The 24,878-nt window shown below is 35.9% G+C and overlaps 1 protein-coding gene across 3 annotated transcripts in view; it reads right to left on the reverse strand.

The window, feature by feature from the left end:
- Window positions 1-697: 697 nt before the first annotated feature.
- Window positions 698-24,878, reverse strand: part of LOC149803242 (uncharacterized) — a 71,264-nt gene continuing 47,083 nt past the window's right edge. For all 3 annotated transcript variants that reach the window (XM_089952888.1, XM_089952889.1, XM_089952887.1), the window contains 2 exons: window positions 23,437-23,542; window positions 698-13,563 (listed from right to left, as the gene is read on the reverse strand). In XM_089952888.1, the coding sequence (XP_089809014.1) occupies window positions 13,431-13,563; window positions 23,437-23,542 (239 nt within the window). In that variant the 3' untranslated portion in view covers window positions 698-13,430. The remainder of the gene's footprint in view (window positions 13,564-23,436; window positions 23,543-24,878) is intronic.

Below are 24,878 nucleotides of genomic sequence, written 5' to 3' on the forward strand. Positions count from 1 at the left end.
ACAGTGTGACCCTGCTATAACACGGTAGTTGGGAGCCATATAACCCAACTGTGTTATAAGCAACCAAGTCAGCTAACTGAAGAAAATGATACATGTACGCAAAAAAATTTGTGAGGTGGGAGGAAGGTAATAAATGCGGGCAATAAAATACATGCTTCATTGGCACAGTTACCATCTTAAATCGATTAAACTGGGGGCCTTTGTTACAGTCGCACCGTTCCATAATCACAGAGCTCCCTTCATTTCGTTTGGGCCATTGCCAAGTTTCATGCATTCACAACTTTGCTTTTGACCCCCAATTTGTATCAGTACTTAAATGTACTCAACTATTATGCCCATATACTTCATACCCGCATGTATGGAGTATCGGCTGATGTTTGTTATCATAGCAATCCTCAGGATCAGACTTATCTTGTTTCGGTTATCAGTGTCCCTATATACCTTGTATCAGCCCCTTGTGGCCCCACATACAGGTGTCAGGCACTCTTCACAACCCTACAAACTTCCCCAAGTCTCTCTTTCTGAGGTATTCCTATAGAAACAATTCAGAGCTTGGCTGGTGCAGTGTGTTGTGACAGGATTTGCCCTACATTATGCCAAAAATTATTTATATTTACAATCAAGTTTATACTGAACCCATGTATTGTGTGTTATTTAAAATGAGAAATAAACCTGTAGTGAAAACAGAAAAGGCATATATAATATTGTCCTTTATTCAGAGAACCAAAGATTGGTACATATATGTGTATACTGTTTATATATACGTGCCTAATGTATAGCATGAATAGAGAGTATCAACACCGTGTACTCACTCATGAATTTCGTACATTAAATCCAAAGTACAAGTAATTCCATTGAAAATATGCAAACACACACATTTAAAATAATCAATAATTTTGTCACATGTCATATAGGTCTGAATTCAGAGGAAAAACAAAGCACAATCACATAACGAATGAGAAGCACATTTACTTTTCAGTATATGTCCCAAGTCAGTAAAAGTTAACTTGTGTTTTAATCCGCCATTGGTAGCGTTCGTAAGCACAACTATTTTCCTGCAAAAGGAAAGTTTCATGGCACAGTAAACGTGTTTCAGTCATGTTGGAAAATGAATCCATTCCCTTTATTTAAGTAAGGTACTTACTTCCTTTGAAGAAAGGTTCTTTGTTTTTAATGAAGACTGTAGTCGGCTTTCTTTGATGAAGGGTGCATGCATTATTGAAGTCACCGCTAAAGGGCAGCTTTGGAGAGCCGAACAAATGCTCGTTTCTTATTGTGGTGGCAACATCATATACATGTATTTGTATTGCATGATTGAGACTGATTTTTTTCCCCCATTTGCTTAGTACATTTTCATCACAACTGGTGCTTCAAAGGTGATGACTTCTTTGATATTCAGCAAACTATTTTATCTGGGTATTTTTTTAGAAAGGAATTGGCCATTGTTTGGTCGATTGTAGTCACTGTTCTTCCCTGCCTAAAGATGTTTTTTTTTTTTTAAATTTACATTTGTAGTGCGGAGTGATGCTGTCTTCCACGCATGCGTCAGAAATTTAACAAAGGGTCAACAGACGATAGAGATGCAGGTGTTCTGGTCTGATGTCAAGGATTAGTACAGAAAATGAGAGTGTTCTCAAGGATTTTACTTACCATCCACATACAATGTCAGTCTGTGTAAATGTATTAATTACTAGCGAGTGGCCGAAAAGTTGACAAAAGATAGATTATGAGATAATGCTTCATCCGGTTGATTCCGCTACCATGCTTGTCAACAACAAAAAAGCAGATATCTTGCAATATACAGTACTCATGCTAGATGTTAACATAAGCGGATTATGATATAACAATGTACTGTTAAGATGGTTTGTTGTTGTTGTAGGGTTTAACGCCATTTTTCAGCACACGATAGGCTATGCATGGCGGCCAGTATTAATGGCGGAGGAAGAACCCAGGAAAACCCCGGAAAGAACCACCGACCCACAAGAAGCTACCGGCAAGCTTTCTCACATATCCACATTGGCCGAGTCCGAGACTCAAACCCACGCGGGCAGAGGTGAGATGGCAGTGATCCGTGATGGAGAGTGCATTCAACCACTCGGGACCCATAAGATGGTTTGTCAACATGAGTTTGCGGCTTCCTTTTATGGGGCCTATGAATTTTTCCACTCCAAACCAATGGTTGTATATACAAGTTTAAACAGCCAACAATGTCGCCAATAATAAAAAAATCTCCATATGTTATATTTTGCCGCCAGTAAGGAAAACAAATCGCAGTTTGCGACACAGGCAAAGCCCTACGCAATCCCAAAACAAACTTTTTACTTTTTTTTATACTTGTAAGATAAAACTATTTTATAAAATTTCGGGAGCTACATCACAACCGTGTTATATCTGAATTTGTGTTATAATGGAGTGTGCTATAGCAAGATCACACTTTATGTAATTAGCAATTTATGTTATAAGATCTGAAAATTTTAACTGCCACATGTGCATTATTTTCTTCATAAAATCGGTTTGAAACTGTAAGCGAACCTGTCAGGGGAAAATAATGGCAAACATCGCTGTGTCTGGGAAGTTCCACTCTATTAGATTGTCTGTTTTTGTAAACATTTGGGCAAATATATTAAAGAAAATATTCAATTCATAGAAAGCAAAGTCTAAATATTATTTTAGTGAAGATGTGGCATAAAAACACAATTATGCAAGTCCCAAATGTATGTGACAATGCTATGTTGTGGAATTCGAGAAGCACTGTAAGGTCAAAGTTGTTTTCACTAATTTTTATGAAAATATGGGGGTTAAAAGCAGCAAAGCAAATACTATTTAACCAGTGACTGATGTTACTATGGGTCTGTAGACAAATTATAAAGCCATAAATTTGCAGTCCTTTCAATGGAATGTTTATACTAAGCCAGAATTACTTTAAGAAAACCCCTTTCTAAAAAATATATGCACTTGCATATTGGCTGTTTCAATTTAGCTGGAAAGAAGGTTTTAATTCATTCATATAGTAACTGTAATGCTTCCAATTCTTATCTGTGTTTTATTGGCAACAAAGAAACTGGGATGAACAATATGGTATGAAAACATGTCTGCATTTGCTCTCATGTACATGTTACAGGGGTTATTTCAAAACAAGTTTATATATTTTTGTCAACTGCCATTTTATAGTGATCTTTCATAAAGTAAAACAATATAATTCTTGTTTAAGGGTAGTTGATTAGGCATTTTTACTAACTTGCAATTACAATACTGTAATCTAGTTATTCCTATCATTTTAAGTTGATTACAGTGTATAGTTTCTCAAGTCATGGTAAAAATACACTGCATATGAATATGATAAATTTTATACACGTACAAAATGTGTTTATAATGTACATGCAACTCAGAAATGTTTCTGCTTGAAAATAAAATATTGCTTAAAATCAATGTTAATTGCATTTATGCATCAGAGAAATTGAGCGCATAATTCAAATATGAGAATAAAAATGAACACACATGCATATATATATATATATATATATATATATATATATATATATATATATATATATATATATATATATCTGTGTGTGTATGTGTAAATCTGCCAACCCTCCAGGCTCGCAATGAGTGAAAATAGGGATAAATATTAATGAATTTTGACATGAATTTGTGAGGCAATCTTCAAGTCCAGAAATGTTTGTTGGAACAAATGTTTAGCAGGGTCTCCAGCTGATAAAGGTACATTGTGTTTAACAAGAAAACTCACAAACAATGCTTCGGCATTGGTAGCTTGCAGATCTTCAGTCAATGGCTTAAAATATTCCAGAGCTGAAATCTGCTGCGAGTTCTTAATTTTCCCAACCTCCATGTGCTTTTTACTACCAATGTGCTTCCTCACATCATCCCTGTCACCATGCCCAAAGCTAAAATTTGTGGCACGCTGCGTGCAAAAAGCATGATGTAAATCAGTGTTTGATGGCTGACTGAAAGGCCAAATTTTGGTATATTCCAAACTTAACTTCACTTTTTGTGCAATACATTTCTTTTTCCTTGTTGGTGAAGACATTTTCAAGATGTGATGCCGAATGGTAATTCAAATCAGTGTTCGCGGCGCATGTGTGGAGCAAAATTCCAGTTAGGCCCCAGTTTCTCTCAAAAGCATTTGTAAAACTACTCTTATACTTATAGATTAAAATACGCTAAAATGTTTGCTACCAGGTCAACTGTACCAATCAGTTATAGTTCCACTAATATCAAATGAAACTATCAGTACTGGACCATTTTGGCAACTGCCAATATCATGACTAGCACTTAATGGGAAATCAGTTATTTTATTAAAGATTTAAAATAATTCAGAATTGGGGAATTCATGATTATTTTGCATGCAGCATGAATCTGTGAATTGCTGAAAAAATCATGAAATTCATGCCAAAATCGTGAGGGTTGGCAACTATGTATATACCCACACACGTGTCTAATATATATATATATATATATATATATATATATATATATATATATATATATATATATATATATATATATATAATTTCTTTGCTTCCATTTCTCCTTGTTCAGATCTCACTTCTCTCCATAGTGTCCAAAAGGATGTCACTTCTCCCTAAATTTAATGTCAAGCTTGACCCCGATTCATAACCTGTATCAAACAAATACCCCTACCCCCGACTGAACGAAACACAAGTGTGGTTTTGCATTTATTAGATACACATTCTTTTAAATCTGTACAATCTCTTAAGATTTATGGTATGAATGAAACTATAAATATTTATAAATGTTCAATTCACTGCTTATAAAACTATCGACACATGGATGTTGGAGATACCCAAGTAGTTCCAATCTGAATACATGATACAAAAATACAGTCTGAGCATCTGTATCGCACACCGACCAATTGTTGTTGTTGTTGTTGTGGGGTTTAACGCCATTTTTCAGCACACGATAGGCTATACATTGCGGCCAGTCTTAATGGTGGAGGAAGAACAAGGAAAACCCCGGAAAGAACCACCGACCCATGAGAAGCTACTGGCAAGCTTTCTCACATACCAACATTGGCCGACTCCAAGACTTGAACACACGCAGATAGGGGCGAGATGGCAGTGATCCGTAACGGACAGCGCTTTACACCACTCGGCCACTCGGGGCTCCCACATGTAAATGTAAAATTAAATGAGAGGAATGCATCAAATCACAAAAAATATAAGGGATAGATATATATATATTTATATATATGGAAAATGTGTTTCAATCAATTGGAACAATACAGATTACAAAAGATTTCATTAAACAAAACACTTTGATATTCAAAATAATTTGCTTTACAATAATCAATTTCACAATATTTTGGTGCTGGCTGTCAACAAAAACAATAAAAGTGAAATGAAAACAAAGAAATGCAAGATTTAAAAATGTACAGAGTTTCATCTACAGGGTTCATGCTTGATTCCATAAAAAAAAAATCAGAATTAAGGGAGGGAGTATATTTATATGAATCAGCAATCTTGAAAACTTGTGTTGGCATAGTATACTAGGTCTTGTTAAAATGACATTTATACATAGCAAGATATGGACTGAAGGATATACTTGTAGGAACCATAGATTTAAAACTCCTATGATATACCTACTTAGAGAATTGCATGCATTTGTACAAGTCCAAGTCTGAAAAATACTGTACAAAGCTCAATGGCTACTAGATTTCTTACTCTGGACCACTATTTATTGATGTCAAGCAGCCCCGTGAGGCATTGAAGGATATAATAGCAAAATTTTACAACATACCTAAAACACTTTACAAATGATGACACAAAGTAACTTATCTTGAAACTAAAATTTGAATGCTTTCTTTAGGCTAATAAATTTAAGCTGGCCTACGAGATTCTTTTCCTGATAGCACTCTTGGCTACCATTTGATTTTAAAATCTGTTGGAACCGGAATGTAATTTAGTTTGGTAAAAAAATTTAAAAATAAGATCCACCAATATGTAAGTAGTCCTCTCCAAAATAACACTGTCTCCTCTTGCCACAGTCATTCCCAATGAACTTTTGGTAAACTTATCACATAGGATCAAGAGAGTTGCCTAGAAAAGCAAAAGTTTCCTCAAAGAACATGACACTCTGCTGTCCATCAAGAATTTCCCAGAATTTACAAAGAGACCATTTCTTCTTTTTAACTGCCGAGTTCTAAAGCAATCTTTGATAAACTTGAGCCTCAAAATGCTCAAATTAGTCAGTGTGAAAGCAATATTAGATATAAGATTGGCACCATTTTCATTGTGAGTTAACTAGATACAGTGTGACCCCGCTATAACACGGTAGTTGGGAACCATGGAACCTGATTGTGTTATAGACCGAACCGTGTTATAAGCAACCAGGTCAGTCAGCTCAAGAAAATGATGCATGTACTCCCAAAAATTTACGAGGTGGTGGTAATAAATGCAGGCAGTAAAATACATGCTTCATTCCCCCAGTTACCATCTTAAATCAATGCATATTAAATGGGAAATACACCTGTAGTGAAAACAAAGGCATATATAATACTTTACATTATTTAGAGAACTGCAGATTGGTTCATATACGTGTATACTGTTTATATATACATCTTATGTATTGCATGAATAGAGTATCAACACTGTGTACTCACCCGTGAATCTCATCACAGACATTTAATTCATTCGTTATGTGATTGTGCTATATTTATCCACTGAATTCAGACCTATATGACCTATGACAAAATTATTGAATATTTTAAATGTGTGTGTGTGCATTTTTTTGATGGAATTACTTGTATTATGGATTCAGCACATTTACTTTTCAGTACGTCCAAAGTTGGTAAAAGTTAGTTTGCCTTTTAAGCTGCCGTTGGTAGCGTTCGTAAGCACAAACCTTTTACCTGCAAAAAGGAAATTTTCACGGCACAGTAAACATATTCCAGTCATGTTGGAAAATGAAAAAATCCATCAGATTCCATTTCTTTTATTTAAGTTTGGTACTGACTTCTCTGAAGAAAAGTTCTTTGTTTTTATTGCAGATTGTAGTCAGCTTTCTTTGATGAAATGTGCATGCATTATTAAAGTCACCACTAAAGGCAAGCTCTGGAGAACCAAACAAATGGCAGTTTCTTATTGTGGCAGCAACATCAAAAAATTGTACTGCAAGACTGAGACTGATTTTTTTTCTCCATTTGCTTAGTACGTTTTCATAACAGTCAGTGCTTCAAAGGTAATGTTTTCCTTGAAGAAAATGATGCATGTACCCCCCAAAATTTGATGGGGATGGCAGACTATTTTATCTGGGTACATTTTAAAAAAGGAATTTGCCGTCATTTGATCGATTGTAGTTACAGTTCATCCTCCCTGCCTATTGAATAGACCAACAAGTAAGCTGTTTTTTGGTTGGTTTTTTTTACATTTGTGGTAGCGGTGTGATGCTGTCTTCCACTCAAGTGTCACAAATTTAACAAAGGGTCAACAGACAACAGAGATGCAGGTGTTTCTGGTCTGATGACAAGGATTAGTACAGAAAATGTGGGTGTTCTGAAGAATTTAATTCTGAGTGGAAAGAAGAGGAATTTTACCATCAACACAAAAATATCAGTCTATGTAAATATATTAATTACTAGCAAGTGGCCAAAAATCTGATGAAAGATAGATTATGAGATAATACCTCATCCGGTATATCTCCACTACCAGAAAAGTCAACAACAAAAAAAGCAGATATCTCACAACATACAGTACTCATGCTCAATGTCAATATAAGTGTATTATGATGTAACAATGCACTGTTAAGATGGTTTGTCAATATGGACAAAGAAATTGTTTATGTAACAATAGATAAATTTCATTGCATTTTATATCAAGTTTGTGGCTTCCTTTCATGGGGCCTCTGAATTTCTCCACTCCAAACCAACGGTTGTATATACAAGTTTAACCAGCCAACAATGTCGGCAATAAAAAAATCTCCAGATGTTATATTCTGCCACTAATAAGGAAAGTAAAATCACAGTTTGTGACATTGGCGAAGCCCTACGCGATCCTAGAATAAACTTATTACACTTTATTTTTTTGTACTTTTAAGCAGAAAAACTATTTTTTGTGTACGAGAAAAATACATATAAAATTTCAGGAGCCATACCATGATCGTCTTGTAATATTCATATGCGATCTCATCCCCAAACGATAATAAACTTTGTACATTTTTATCATACTTTTAATAAAGATTCTTTTTTCGTGTGCGAGAAAAATACATGAATATAAAATTACGGGAGCCATGCCGCAACCGTGTTATATCTGAATTCATGTTATAACAGAGTGTGCTATAGCATGGTCACACTGTACCATTAACAGACTTTTGGTGAAACTCCATGTTGATATGACCATCTTTCAGGAGAATCGGTGACAAGATTTTCAGTATGTTCATTCTTTGAGACCATATTTGAGACCAAGATTGGCACCATTTCTATTCAGAACCAACTGGAAATAATTAGTTTTTTGGCGAAAACCTCATATTAACATGAATTATTATTTAGAATGAGTAGCAATAACAAGATTTTCAATATGGCTGTTGCAGTGGCCATAATGGATGTCAGTTGGCACCATTTTCATCTAGTACCAAATAAACATCATAAGTCTTCAAATGAAAACCTAATGTTGGTACTACTTTCCATCTAGAAGAAGCAACAAATATATATGGCAGCTGTGATGTACGTCTGAGTAGAAACACTTTAATTTAACTCTTTACTGTACAATGACATATTTTTATGCCAACCCCTTTACAACACAATGGTACAACTGTATGCCTTTATTGACAAATCCAATTAAGATGCCCGGTACTACTATAAAAAGGTCTTTACACCCATAACTTTAATTTCTACAGCTGAAAGAATGAATCAAGAAAGAAATATGTATCCCAGGACAAAAGCAAATGCACAGTTCAATCTATATATTCTTTCGATGCAGCAGCATGTCTGCTTTTTGTAAATGTACACAATACCCAAAAAACATTTGAAAAATTGAATATTGTTGAAAGAATTTTGATAAAATAGATGGGAATATACAATTCATTGAATCAGTTCAGTTCACTGTCATCAATATTTCAACAAACCAGAGAAGATTAGAGCAACCTTCAACATATTCACTGCTCAAGTTTACTTGTCATTTCAGCAAAAAAGATATGACCAAGAATCACAGATTTCTAAAATAGACTTTTTATATTAAAAAATTTTTTTACTTGCAAATTTTATTACGAAACAGCAACAAAAATTTAGAAATGAATTCCTTTTATTCTTCTGTTTTTAGAAAGGAGAAAATACATTTAGTCACATAGCTTAGCAACAGTGCATGTTTATCACCAAAAATCTGTGAGAAACCTTTTTAAGTACTTATCAGTCTTTATTTCATGACACCTTTCATTTTAAAATTGTTATATTTTATCATATGTTGAATAGTTGGGGACTGACAGTGAGTCCCTCAATGAATTGGAGAAGCACTCCACATTTTGAAGACCATTTAAATCTTTACATAATACTTTAACTAGAGATTGCAATTTATGTGTGTGAGTGATTTGGATTTTTAACGTAGCTTTAACAATGTTTCAGTCATATTGCTACGATGTCTGCAGTGTGGCAGTTTATAGTGATGTCTAGTACTGGGACATCATGCCGCAGACATGTAGCATGATGTCCAACCCAGTCATCATTATGCTGACACCAGGCCAACCAGTCCTAACACTAACCTCTTAATGCTGAACACCAAGCGAGGCAGCTGTAAGTACCATTTCTGTAAGTCTTTGGTATGAGTCAACTGGAGATCGAACCCACAACCTCCCACAGCTGAGGCAGATGCTCTAACCACTAGACCACCGGAGCAGTGAGATTGCAATTTAAATTTGTTTCTTGTATGTTAACATAAAGCATCCACCATAACATGTGCTTGCCTCCATGATGTGAGACAATAAATCCATGATTACATACAATAATTCCCACTTAGGGCTGTTCCAGTAAAATATATACACACACACCCCCCCCCCCCCCGGGGGGTAAGGCACTAGCAAATTTAACCAACTTAGAACAGAAGGAATTTTAAAAAGTTATGATCCACCATCAGAAGTGTTTTAATCGAAAAACACTGCCCCCTACAGAAGCATATTTTTTTAACATAATTTCTGGATATGGGTTAGTGGGCAGAAGAAGCAATTTTAATATTGGGTTGGGGACAGAAGCGATTTAAATGACAGTTGGCTGGAGGTAATCTACTGCATATTTTTATTTGTATTCATTCATTATAATCAATCTCTTGTCCTTGTCTTTGTTTGTCTGTCAGCCATGTATGTCTCTAATACTGTGAAATCCCAAATTTTCATGCTGGCTTATTATTTGTATATGTCACTGACCAGTTCCTTAATACCTACTAATTTAATGTCCATGAATATAGATTTCATAACAGGGATTTCTAATACAGAAATCATGTATTTGTATCCTTACTAAACTGTGTGTTTACTAAAGCGATCACTATGTTTTGCTACTTTTCTTTGTTCTCAGGCATGCTGCTTTTGAATAGAAATCTTGTGTTGCTTTAAATGTGTGGCCAGATGCTATGATTCCTTGTTACTTTTTTCAATAAATGTTTTGATAAACTTATTATTGTCAGAAAAAAACCCATTAATGCCTGTGGAAGTGATGCTGCATTATTTCTACCTACTTTTACACTATATCATTTCTTGTAAGAACATATATTTCAGTTACCTATGTCTTATTTTTAAGCTTGTTGCAAGACTAAAGTTAAAAAATACAAACAAAAGAAATATAGCAAGTCAAACATTTTTATTTCATTGCTATCACCAGCCAGTATTTGCTGACTGAAAACGTCTGAAGACAAACCGTGTTATGATTCAGCCATTTTGGTTTCCTGTGTGGTCCTTATCCGAAACACGCATTTGTAAAACTTCCATGATGAAAATAAGGTTAAAACTACCATAAAATGCTTGTTCCAGGGCCCAATGAACCAATCAAACTTAGTTTAACAGCCATTCATGTTGAACCGAAGTATCCAGCTATCTGGATGTCACATCAAGTGCTGCAAGACCGCTACTGGCAGTGTGAATTACATCACAAAATGCACTTTTAAAGTTAATTTTTTTTTAAAAATCGCATACTGTGCAAAGCATGTTTTATATCCACGATGTTGATGTAATTTGCGGAATGCATATCACCGCTTTAAAAGTACGCAAATGCATACAAATTACATGCACTCACATGTACTGGCATAATTTTCTGACCCAACAATTTATTTTCATTAAACCACTAGGAGGGGGTTAGATACAATTTTAAATATATATTTATTTATTTCTTCTGATAACCCCACCAGTGATTTCTCATTTTGTTAATACAACCCACAACAGAAGTGATTTTCCTAACCAGCCTTCCACTGTCAGAATCAAAAAAGTATGAAATACAACCTCCTATTGAAGTTTTTTTTGAAGTGCCATCCAGGGGGATATATCTTTTACTAGAACAGCCCTTATATAAAGTTTGTTTCAAAAGGAGAAACTTGTAATGCACTTCAAAGCCACCTTGTCAGTAATATTTGGATCTTAGGATACATGAGCTTGGTTAATCATCAGTGGTCATCACTGTATATTCCCTTTCTCTGATTCAAAATAATACAGTACTTAAGTACATGCATATGTATTTATGTCAATAAATGTGCCTAAGACTGATTATACTACTTTTTCTCTATGTATTTGTCAATTGTTTCTCATCCTTCAGCATTCTTTCAACTAATTTTCAACCTGAACAGTCATTTATGTGAACACAGCAGAATGTTTTGTATTTGAGAGACAGCTTTATTACCTAATATTATTGTTGTAATTTTAACTGTTACCATAGAAACCAAGCCATTTGGTATAAATTTAAACTTTTTAAATGTTAGACCATTTCAATTTATTAATGAAAAATATATCAACTGAATATACAGCCCAAACTTTATTGACTTCACTGAACACCTGTTATGCCTATATGAATGGAACTTGGACAATCTGGGCCAAATAAATAGAAAATCTTGAGATCATAAATTGAGAAAATTCAAAGTTTGATTTGGTAACAAAGTGGAAACCTTAATTCAAACAAAAACTGAAAAGTATGTAATTCTGTCATGATGTTTAAACATTCAATGCAGGATCTGGTTGCCAAGATATCCAACCATTTCGTACCCTGCATGCTGAAATAAAGTATACTCAATACCCAACCAGTGTCCAGACAAAATGTCCTGCTATAAGGAAAATTATTACTGCATTTGTATATTCCAAAGATATTCCAAATTACTGAATGAATGAATAAATCCTGTGCAAATCAGGCAGTTCCATCTCATGACAGGTGTGTATTAGAGTGCTAAGATCCAACAAGACATTATAAGAAGTCATCCGGTGAAAACCCCACATCAATATCACTTCCCACTCAGGATTAGCTATAGCAAGATTTACAAGATGGCTACGCTGCCAATCATACTGGACATCAGATCACCACTTTCATTTAAGACCAACTAACTACTATTGATATGTCCAGCCATTCTTAATGAATAGTGACAGGGTTTTTAAGACGGCATACTGGAAGTTCAAGTGAAACCATTTTCATTATGTCAATATGACCTTCCATTCAGGAGGAGAAGATAGGATTTTCAAGATGGCTGCCATGATGTCCATACATGATGTAAGATGTCATTTAGTGACTGTTGTGGTAGCCATATTGTATATCTGAGCAGCATCAGTTTCATTTAAGACCAACTATACACTTGAATGAATGTGTGTGTAAAGTTTCATGGCAATCCTCCAAGTTGTTTAGGAAGTACAGCAATAACATACCGGTGCTTAAAGACATGTCATCCTATAGGCTCTTCTATTCTATGACCAGTGTGAGTTATAAAAAAACCACAAAAAACACATGTATACATTGTCTAGTGGTATATCCAAAAAGTAAACAGGAAAAATAATATTACATGCTGGACTATCATTAAACATGTGAACAATATACTAAAAGTAATTTACACCAAATTAAAAGAATGTTATCTTGAACATTTCTTAAAATCTGTATAAAAATGCTTCCATTTTTGAATGTGAAGATATTATGACATAATGAGACATAGAAAAGGTAAGACTAAAAACTGAGCCAAAGAAAAGTCACATTACTCTCAAATGAGCAGACAAAAATGAACACTACTTGAACTACAGCCATATTCTGACCAGTGTCATTAAAAGAACATGAAAATGTAATTAGCGTTCCATGTCAATGAGACTGGCTTTTATCACACTTAATTATTATCTTGATTTAGCCACATCTGAGTCATCATTTAGCCTTGTTAGTTGAGACAAATTTTACAACCCATATAAAGAGATCATGATGCATGATGATGTACACTATGCATGAGTGAACTGGTCATCTAGATTTTCACTGTAAATGTCACAGGCTTAGAAGTGGAAGGAGCCGTACTGCCAGTCTTGAACAGGGCTTTGTGGAGTGTGCCAAGCTCTACTAGACTCTTCTCAAACTTCTGTGCAGGTTTTTTGTTGAATCTGAAGAGTAAATTGATTTATACATCGGGAAAAAGATGATTCATGTATGTGTAGGAATATAGGAATATTAAAAGCGGAATGCACCAATACATCCTGAAATTAAGCAATGGCAAAAGAAATAATAATAATAAACATTAACAACATGATAAAATAGATGATAATGTAGGTAATTTCATGAAGTGATCATTAAAATACTTGGGTATTAAAATAAGTGACCATAATACTATCCACTGAAATATAATTGATGACCCTGACAAACCATGCATAACACAGAAACCAATTTTTTCTAGTAAAATATGTTTCTTCGAGAATGCTTACCCAATCATAATACCACAGAAAAACTACTACTAAATGCAAATCCAGCCCTCCCAGATACAACCTTTAGTGAAAGGGAGCTAAAAGTTGTCTGCCATCCTATGAGGCAGTCAGGCAGTGGGTATATGTGGCTGGGAGGGTACACGAATATTATGTTTAGGTAAGTATTATTGAAGAAACATTTTACTAGGAAAAATTTGTTTCTTCTTCAAACATGTTATACATTCATAATACCTTAGGAAAATAGGTAAGAGGTGGAGGAAGGTATCTCCAGTTCCCTAAGGTGTGTGAGACAAATTCTAGGTAGCCTGAATGGAGGGAACTCCATCTGTCAGGGCACGGCTACAAAAGCGAAAAAAATGTTCCCTGCAAATCCAATGTAAGGCATGAAGCCACGCCTTAAGAAGCTGTTGATCGACCTGAAAGTGTGACCTATTCAGCTGCAGATATAGGTCCTACCAGATCTAACTGGGCCATTTGAGATAACAGATCTCACAGAAAAAAGCTAGAGAATGTGGACTCCGACCTCCATCCCACAGCCTGAATGATTTGGTTAGCGAATAGTTCTGTTCAAATGCTGGGCTGGTGGCAACTGCCCTAACCTCCTGAGCTGAAATGCAAAGTCCATATGGCCTGAGCAATTCTCTCCACAACTGGTTGTGAGCATTGTTTAAGTGTTTACGAGGACCTGTTTGATATGATCCAGACATGCAGGTTCATGAGCTGTGGGCACGGATGAAACAACTGCTGTCATGGTTGTTCAAGTAGATGAGGAAAAAACAAAATTTTCCATGGGGTTTTTGATGCAAGATTGATGAGGTCATTGATACATGACTTCTCCCATTGGAGACGTGCGATGAGGATAGAAATAATAATAATAATAATAATAATGAGGACTTTGTATAGTGCCTAATCTTTAGAAGCTCTAAGTGCTTTACAACATTAGACAACACCTATAAGATAGAAAACTTATATTGATATGATTACAAAAACAAACACCATGAAATTAGAAAACATTAAAAAAACATGCTGAAAATATTTAAGGTAGGAAATGTTATTAGATCTTTAAGTTTGTTCTTGCAGTCGAAATAAGTAAGTTTTGAAAGCCCTCTTGAATGTGATCACTATGTCTTTGTGTCTAAGTTCAGCGGGCAATTCATTCCACGTTGCTGGGCCCTGGTATGCAAAAGAACGGTGTCCATATGACTTTGTTTTCATGGTGGGAATAATGAGTATACAATTGTCAGAAGAGGAGCATAAGTATCTTGCTGGTGTGTACACATGGGTGAGGTCGGATAGGTATGTTGGACTAGAGTCCAACAGTGAAACGTAGCACAGAGAACAAATTTTGTGTTTGATTCTGGATCGAATGGATAGCCAGTGTAGGGTACAGAGCAGTGGAGAGGTGTGCTCTGATCGTGGTACTCTATGATCCGAGCAGCTGTTTTGAACTTTCTGAAGTTTCTGGAGCAGATATTGAGATGAACCAGACAGAATTGACTTACAATAGTCCAGTCTTGAAAGTACTAATAAACACACAAGTGTTTTAGTGGCATCAACTGAAATATATTTGCAAATTGAGCTGATGCATCTCAGCTCAAGATATGCAGCCTTGCATATGTTCATGAAATGTTGGTGTAATGTGAGTACTGTCCAGAGTAACACCTAGATTTCGTACTGATTGTGTGAATTTAATGTTGGTGTTTATGATATTTATTGTTTGAGGTAAGGGATGTGAATGAGAAAGTCTTTGTGTTGTGATCAGAATGGCCTCAGTTTTATCATCATTTATCTGCAGCTTGTTACATGTCATCCATGATTTCACATCAGAAATGCACCTCTCTACACCTTGGATGGTAGCATCAGCTTCAGTTGGGTGGCTAGATTTATATATTTGGGTGTCATCAGCATACAGTTGGTGAGACACTGGATGATGATCTATGACACTTGAGAGCGACTGAGTGTACAGAATGAAGACAACAGGTCCAAGAACAGACCCCTGTAGAACACCACAACATAGATCAACTGGGCTGGAGTGTATTCCATTTGCAGATATAATTTGTGTCCTGTTGACCAAGTAGGACTTGAACCACAGTAAGGCTGTATCATGAATGCCAAATACATGCTGGAGATGGTGAAGCTGGAGATGGTGAAGTAATATATCATGGTCTATTGTGCCAAATGCTGCAGACAAATCAAGGAGGGTGAGGACTGTAATCTTTCCGCTATCCAAAGCAGAAAGAATGTCATTAACTACTATTAGAAGAGTAGTTTCAGTACTGTGACAAGGGTGATATGCAGATTGTACATTGCTAAAAAGACTGTTTGAATTTAGATGAGATACAAGCTGGGATAGAACAACCTTTTCTAAGATTTTTTATATGAATGGAAGATTAGAAACTGGGCAGTAGTTCTTTAAATTGTTAGGGTCTAGTGTTGGTTTCTTCAGCAGAGGCTTCACAATAGCAGTTTTGAAAAATGATGGGAATTCCCTGGATGAGAGAGAGGTATTAATAACATCAGTTATCAGGTGAAAGGATGATTCCCTTGCTTCCTGTATCACTTTCGGAATCAGAGGTGTTGGAGGGTAGGCATATGCATTCAGGTTAGTCCAATCCAATGATAGGGCATCAACTGCCTAGGCTTTTGGCTCCAGGATAGAAGAGACAAAGGTGGGGAGTTTGGCACTACACCTTGTTGCAAACAGATCCATTAACAGTCAGTCCGATCAGGTACAGATCTGAGTGAGAACCGAGGGATGGAGAGACCATTCCATCTGTAATAGCTGACTGTGCCATGACAAAGAGTCTGCCAGTATGTTGAGGTGTCCAAGGACATGGCAAATATTTATGTGGATTTGTTGTTGATAACACACTTTAGAAAGTCCCACACCATGAAGCATATGTCTGGGGACTTGGTTTTTCCTTGTTGTTTGAGGTAAGTCACTACTGTCAAGTTGTCAAACAAAATTAGGACTCCCTTGCCAGTTATACATTCCTACCACCATTGAAAGGCTTTCATTATGGCCTTCATTTCCAGAAGACTGATGTGCAGAAGGTATTCCTGAGAAGACCATGCAATGCAGGCTTCCTGAAAGGATGGTAGGAGGTGGGCTCCCCAACCCTCCATACTGGCATCGGTACAGATTTTAATCTAATTTAAGATAGGCTGCCCAAAGGTTGCAGATGGGGCCTCAATTGTGAGCAGATGGTGAAAGGTTGGTCAAGTGGGCAAACTTTGGCTCTCCATTGAGATTGAAGAAACATTTCTAATGGGTGCATAAAAAGGCACCTAGGACAAGGAGGTTTGCTTCTACATTGAGTAAGTCCTGGAGGCAAATGAAATCCCAAGCTTATAGAGTTCTCCTTGAGAGTAAAGAGGCTACCATGTTGCAGATTTTCAATGCCCGATCCTGAGGGAGACGAACTTGGTTTTCTTGTTATTGAACTCCATACCTAGGTGAACAAATATTTGGGAAGGTACTATGTCAGATTTGTCCTTGTTGACAAGAAAGACCAGATTGGTAAGTAATGTGATGAGGGTTATCATGTCATGATGTAAAACGCAACTCAAATGACGTTTTTGCAGGATATTGTCCTGGTAACTGTTGTCACAGCAGAAATAGTCCGAACATGCGCCATGACTTGATTCATGAGATGAGTGAAGACCCAGGGGCTGATGTTGAGTCTGAATGTGAGTGCCCTGAATAAGTATATCATGTTGTTGTAGGTGATCCACAGGAACTTCTTGGAAGCATTGTGAATAGGGGTATCGAGGTAAGTCCACAATGATGGCAAAGTCTCCCTCCAGGATGGCATTTAAAATGTTCTGTGGTGTTTCCTTTGAGAACCAAGGAGCGTGAATGAAGTGATTGACAGTGCTCAGGTCGATGACTGGACGCAGACTGCCATTTGCCTTTGAAACCAAGAATAGTCTGGAATAAAACCCTGAGAGAATGTGTTTTGAACAAATTATACTGCCCTTTTCTGAAGAAGGTCGTTAATTTCCTGCTGTAAGGTGGTGGCTTTTAGTGGATCTGATGGGATGTTTGTGAATGTCGGGACTCTGGACAGAGGTGGAGGAGTGTGAAAAGTGAAAAGTCCCTTGTAAACCACTTGTCAAGTCCAGGTATGATTGTGGCAAATCTTGTCCCATTCGGCTGTGGAAAAAAGGAAGCCTTCCTCCTATTGGGGTGTCTGGAAAGGGAGGATTGGAGATGACATCATTTTTTGAGGGAATGAGGTTGTTGAGAGGAGAAACATTGGGATGACTAAAGGACTCTCTCAGAGTTTTATTAGCTTTGGTTTGTGATAGATGTGGCTTTCGCTGATAGGAGTTTTGGTAGGACTGTTTTCCACAAATTTGTGTTCTACACATGGCTCTTGGATCCTGTTCGTGATTTCCCAGAATAAATCTGTATTGATACTGTGGTGGTGGAGAAAGAAAATTTGTCTCCTTGGTGGCTTGTTTGCAGATTCCTTTAATCTGGCCATTAAACAAAAGGCTGGAAGATAGAAGTTGTGCATGCAGCCTGGTCTTATGGTGGTCCTTCAGAAAGGAGTAAGTTGAGAGTACTGAGTCACATTCAGCCAATTTTAGATTAGTAGCTGCAGTGATGGTATTGGTCAAGGTGTGTTGGGCGACCCTATTTAAAACACATGCCATTCTTGAGACTAGGCTCTCATGCATGTCCTGTAGTATTTGAGGTGTTCTGCCTGGAAACAAAGTCCAGCAGAGAACCCACAGTAACGATATTGTGCAGTAACTGTTGAGTGTCATCAAAGACCACCCGATCCATACCAAAGCGGCAATATCATGGTTGATTGCTGGGGTTTCTAAATGAAAGGCTCATGTATGGCAAAGGTAGAACCACCGATGGAAGTTAGATGGGAGGTGCCTTTGTGAAAAGAAGTCTGTTGATGCTGGGATCTTGCAACTGGTGGTGAAGACAGTTCTGGCCAATCGCAATGGAAACAGGTCATCTGCGTGGGAGGAGTGACATCCAAATCATATTGTTGGGACAGATTACAGGATGTTTGATCCAAATAACCAGTCTGTATATGTGTTGAGAGATGGGGAAGGGATGCCTGTTTGTTAAGCTCTTTTCCTCCCTGTTCCGAAGGAGAAATGGAATCAAAGCCAATATAGTGGTTAATATCAATGGGTCTGGAGGAGGTGGTTTGGGTGCCAGGGCAGTTTCTGATCGGTTCAATTTCCAGCACTTCATGACTGAAGGGTAATGGGTCAAGTTATCTCCCATGTCCACCAGAAAATCCTGTATGCAGGAAAGGTCAGCGTGCAAACTGCTGATGTCGTCATCTTTTGCTGTCCCTTATTATTATTTCAAACATGATATTTGGCCAAGAACCAAGATTAAAAGGTGAACCTCCTTTCACAGGTCACATGTGTAAGAGGCCAGTTTGGCCTTTCCTCATAGATAGCTGTGTGTGTGTGTGTGTGATGTGGATTTTTGACGTAGCTTTAACAATGTTTCAGTCATATCGCTACAATGTCTGCAGTGTGGTAGTTTACAATAACATCTAGCACTGGGGCATCATGCCGCAGACATGCAGAATCATGTCCCACCCGGTCACATTATCCTAACACCAAGCCAACCAGTCCTAACACTAACCTCGTAATACTGAGCACCAAGCAAGGCAGCTGTTAGTACTATTTTTGCAAATGCCTGGTATAACTTGCCGAGGTTCGAACCCATGACCTCCTGCATCTGAGGTGGATGCTCTAACCACTAGGCCATTTACAGATAGCTACTTAAGACAATTTTTACTGCACATACATATTAATATAACTATGTTTACCAAACTACATTTGCCTCCATAGCTTTTGCTTAAAAGTGTATTAAAAGGCTTTTCTTAAAAATGTCCAAAGGCCAAAAATGACTTTTTTAAAAACAAAAATTTGCTATAACAGCATGAAAGTCAACAAACTAACTAAACATAAGGCCTATAAATGTAATTTGATTAGCTCATGACTTTTGCTTAATCATACTCTCTTGATAATTAAAGCACAGGCTACTTCCTTACACCTAGTTCAAGCCATCCACAACACTAGTAACTATGGATAGTGGAGAACTGAAGCTACTGGAAAGAAGCAAAATAGGCAACAGATGGATGGGCTGATGCAGGCATTTACAAATTGATAAACAAGGTCATCTTCACCTACTCAGGTCTTGAAACCAACCCAAAAAATCTAATATGCAGAGGAAAAATTTAAGAAAAAAATGTAAGCAAAGAATTATATTCAATCTCCAATATTTTGTGAGCAGTGTTGAAAAGAATAAAGGTCTGGTCCTGCCCATACTGAATTGTATATAAATGTTAAGCTAATAACAGCACATGTACCTTCTCTACAAATTAAAATGTTCTGTATTTTACAAACTGACAAGCTACATGTTTTCTTATGAATCCTGGGGCATGAAATAATAAAATAACTTTTTATTGCAGTTGTATTAATCCTTACTGCAACTAATGAATATAAGTTTGAGAGAAGTCACAACCAGAACTAAGTTTTTAACAAAATCTCTATGTACTTCACTGTGGCATAATCCAACCCAAGTGTAATCAATGATTACACAGCTCACCTCCATGAAGCATTCAGTAGTCTTGTTTAGTGACGGTAAATGGTAAACATTAATTATCAGCACAAGTTCTGATTAAAGTGATCTCAACAATTAAATGTTGGCACCTTTTCTAATTCAAGTCTGTTTAAAACAATCTTTACATTTTAAGTTTTAATCTTTATAAAATAAAATGCAAACTGCAAATTGCCACCACATAGCCAATACTGTGCTGACATGCCACCAATCTACCTACCTACATTACATACTGTGAAAGGGCATAAAACACTAACAATAAACATACATGTGACAGAACCAGGACATCAAACCAGTAGATTTACAAATTCTGATCAGTAGTTTGGATTCTAAACCACTAGATTGTTTTATCAACATATATTTTGTGTTTTAAAATGAAATGAAAACAAGTGCATATTTTGTACATAAAATGTATTCTCCTAATTCTATTATTAAACATTGAACTTCTAATAGAAAATGCTACAATGTGTATTGTTAATTGAATGAAAAAGGAAGAGTTGTGTATCTCATAGTTTATTGCAACTTTTTGCATATATAAAAAAGCCATAAGCAGTTTTTGTTTTCTTTACAAGAACACTGACTGGTGACCATTAATGACATTCAATGTGATTATTAAGATTCACACTAAACTGACTTTCAATAGTTTTCTGGTCCTTAAATCACCTTGTATTTTGCAAACTATGGAGAATGTAGTCTCTATATCAGCATTAAAGTAGCAGTGACAAAACAACCAAGCTCTGCCTGCAAAAAGTTAAAGCGTCACTCTTTCCTTGACTGGGTTTATAAGGCTTCCGACTGCTCTTCAATAATCCTCAATAAGTTCACACTGAAAAGGAAGTTCCTGATTTGGACTTTAGATGTATTCCTGATTCTCTTAATTTTTAGCCAGTGGTTTCTTAGCTTTGGGAGAAAGCACATGTTCTGGTATTTCATCATGAATCGAAAGAAAAAAAATCCGCCCTTAAATATTTCTCTAAAAACATCTTGAATAAGGCAATAACAATTAAACAATACAAAATCTCAAAATATTAACTCAAGTGTTTCTGCCTATATCATTTTTCGGTTGGTCTCTTTTTTTTTATCACCCCTTTGCCAAAGATCAGACTATTTTTTAAAAAAATTCTAAAGACATCATGGACCAACTTTTTATTTTATTACTTTTAAAGCCTCTTAAAATATTCCACATTTGGACTTAAACTTGCTTGTTGTGTATGCAAGTTAGCCTTCCTAAGTCAATTATATCCTTCTTAAGTCAATTACTTGGAAATAAATCATTGTATCTGTATAATGTTTCTGTTCCCCAGTAGATTGGTTCCTGCTGGTTTCTATAATGTGGCACCAGAAAAAGTAAACATTGTTTTTCTTTCAAAAAATATTTTAAAATGTTTTATTTTTCAAAAGTGATAGATTTCAACAATAAACCTATGTGCAGCAGATGGCTTTTAAAATGGTATTGTAGAATCACATGTATGAATAAGCAAATACAAGCTTTTCTATGACAGAAAAGTAGGGGTACTTTAAAAACTAGAGTAATGTTGCTTTTTTATTTTATTTTTAAATCATTGTTCATAAAGTCCGATTCAGAATTTATCATTGTCCATTCCTCAAAGCTTAATATTACTGGCTGAAAAGTCACAGGCGTCCAATAACTTTGGATTGATACTTTTGTCATAAGTACAAACTTAGTTCATGCATGAATAATTACAGCTACAAATGAGGTAACATGTAAAAAGCATGCAGTCCACTCATCCATTTCCTATATTGATTCACAAGTACAACAGACAGTTAACCTGCTGAAGATAATCTATCTCGATAAATTTAAGGCGATATGGGAAGTTTACCACTGAATACACCTATTTAGTGCTTCCAACTGCAATTGTCATAAAGGGCTTTCTGAAAAGACTAGGATGGATAAAGCATGGAAGAATCATGATGACAGACACAAATATTTAACCCATGTTAGTAAAGCATAAAATGTTGGTTAATAGTTACCTTTTCTGGTTGTACTAAAAGAAATTCATTCATTTATCAAGTTTCATGATTGGAAAATAACAGTAATCAATAAATTAACTCTGATCAAAAACTTTTTAAGTCACTGAAGCCTAAAATAAAGGTTAAAGAGACCTCATTTTGCATTAAGGATATAATTTGATGATGCTTGCAGGACAGACCTTTAGAAATAAATTTACAACACAAAAATTTAATAGAAGTTAGAGCAGCATGAAATATGTGTTGTGATGAGCGTGTACACTCATCCAAATGCATCCCCTCACCAAGTTCTGAATAACCCATTTGCTTATGAGCCATATCAAGAACTTAACCTAAGCCAGCAAAATGTGAAATTGTAGATCACCACGACCTTCTTCTGTTGTAATGGAGTGGTACAGATACATATAATCTTCTAGTTTGTATCTGTGTGGATGCCAATGCTGATAGCAGAAGTCACTAAAGCAAAGATGTCAGACCTATTTTGCCTGTGATAAGTAGTACCCTCTAATATGAATACCATATTTCATGACTGCACATACAACTATGTCAGAGAAACTGGGCTAATGCAAAAACATAATCACTTGAGCATGAAAAGAAGGTCCATGTGACCCACTTTTGCCACTGAGAAAAATACCATCTGTGATGAATAGACCAAAGTTTCCTGAATATACATATAATAGTATCATGTAAATTGAGCTAAATGCAAAAACATAATTAATGGAGAATGCAAAATAGGTCACTGTGACCTATTTTTGCCATGGTTAGTAGTATCTTCTAAGATAAATACATCTACCAACTTTCATGACTGTACATACAACAGTGTCAAAGAAACGGAGCTAAATTCAATAACTTAATGCATATGCTAACAACAACAAAGACAATGCCTACATTGTTGGAATAGTGATCCTGATATCTTGCAGACAAAAATTACAACTGAGACAATTATTATATCTTACTTTAAAGGTTCCCCCACTGTTTTATTACTGACTGACAAAATGTCCTGATCCACTTCCTTTACTCGTGCAGATGCTGGAGTCACAAGTTTTACCTGCATGGGCATACCTGTAACATGAACAACAAAAATTAATATATTCTCTCATCTGTAATGAGATAATATAAAATGGCACTAACAACAGTGATCTACTGCAGACCCATTAAAATGACATAGGTCCAACAGTGTACTCAAGCTATAGTAATAATTTTATCAACCTGCCCATAAATTATGCTCCTCAAAATTACAGCCGATTCAAGGTAAGTCTTTTTGAATCCTCTGTTTAATTCTCTACATTCCCAACACCCATCCTTTTTGTTTTTCCTTGACAAAGAAAAAGTATGCTAGATTTAACGGAGGGTTATGAGTCATGCTACAAAATTAATTCTATGAATTTAATATCATTCTTAGATCAGTGATCTGATATCCAACTAAATTATAATGTTCCATCTATATAATGCTGTTGATTGGAGTCTAAGAAGGGATCTGTGTTATAAATGAGTGAACCTGGTATTGAGGGATGTTCCAGTAAGGCTGTGTCCTAACAGTGCATTCAAACACAGAAATAAAGTCTATTTAATTATATGAAATTTTTATTAAAATTGGTTCTCTTACCATGTCTACATGTGTACTGTCTACTGATGGTCCAACTGGAAACAAAAACTTTGATCTTCCATCACATAATGAGCTGGCAGATCAGGATCATTGTATTTTGTTCTACTGATTATTCCTAACAAATTGTAAAGACCCAGATCTGCCACTGCATTATGCGATTGCAGATCTGGATCTATGCAGTCTGCAGTTGGACTTGACTTAATAGCAAGTATATATGGTAGTTTTCCAGAGTTATAATAACATATCATCTACTGGACTTCTATTCATTTTACAAATGTTTTCATATGACTTCTTGAACGGAATCAACTGAATTGGTTTTTCAAATTAAAACTATCCATCCATCAGTCTTCTTTTCATCTTGAACAGCAATAATCCATATTAAAATTAATGCATAAATTGTGAACTTGCCAAAAACTTTTAAATTAACAGAACCTAAAAATTCAGTCATCCTATGCATATGAATGTTCTGAAAAAGAACTTGCTTAACAAGATTATAAACAATATATATGATCATAACTTAATTTGCTAGGAAATGTGCTATTTTCAAAAAACATTCAAAATTAATTCCAAAACTAATTGTAAAATATTGTACAAATTAACCTGTTCTTTACTGTAAAATGTGTATTCTAAAATTCTCGTGATATATATTTGGCAACTGTATTATATATAAACCAAATTCTCATTGTCTATAAATATTTTACTCCCCCAGCCCAAATTATCTAACTCAAAAGTAAGCCATCCTCTAAAAAAGCCCCCCAACCCATTATATTATATTAGCCATGGCTATTTTCT

The sequence above is a fragment of the Sinohyriopsis cumingii genome, chromosome 3 (genome assembly GCF_028554795.1).
Source record: "Sinohyriopsis cumingii isolate HCF-2022 chromosome 3, ASM2855479v2, whole genome shotgun sequence".
NCBI classification, from domain to species: domain Eukaryota; kingdom Metazoa; phylum Mollusca; class Bivalvia; order Unionida; family Unionidae; genus Sinohyriopsis; species Sinohyriopsis cumingii.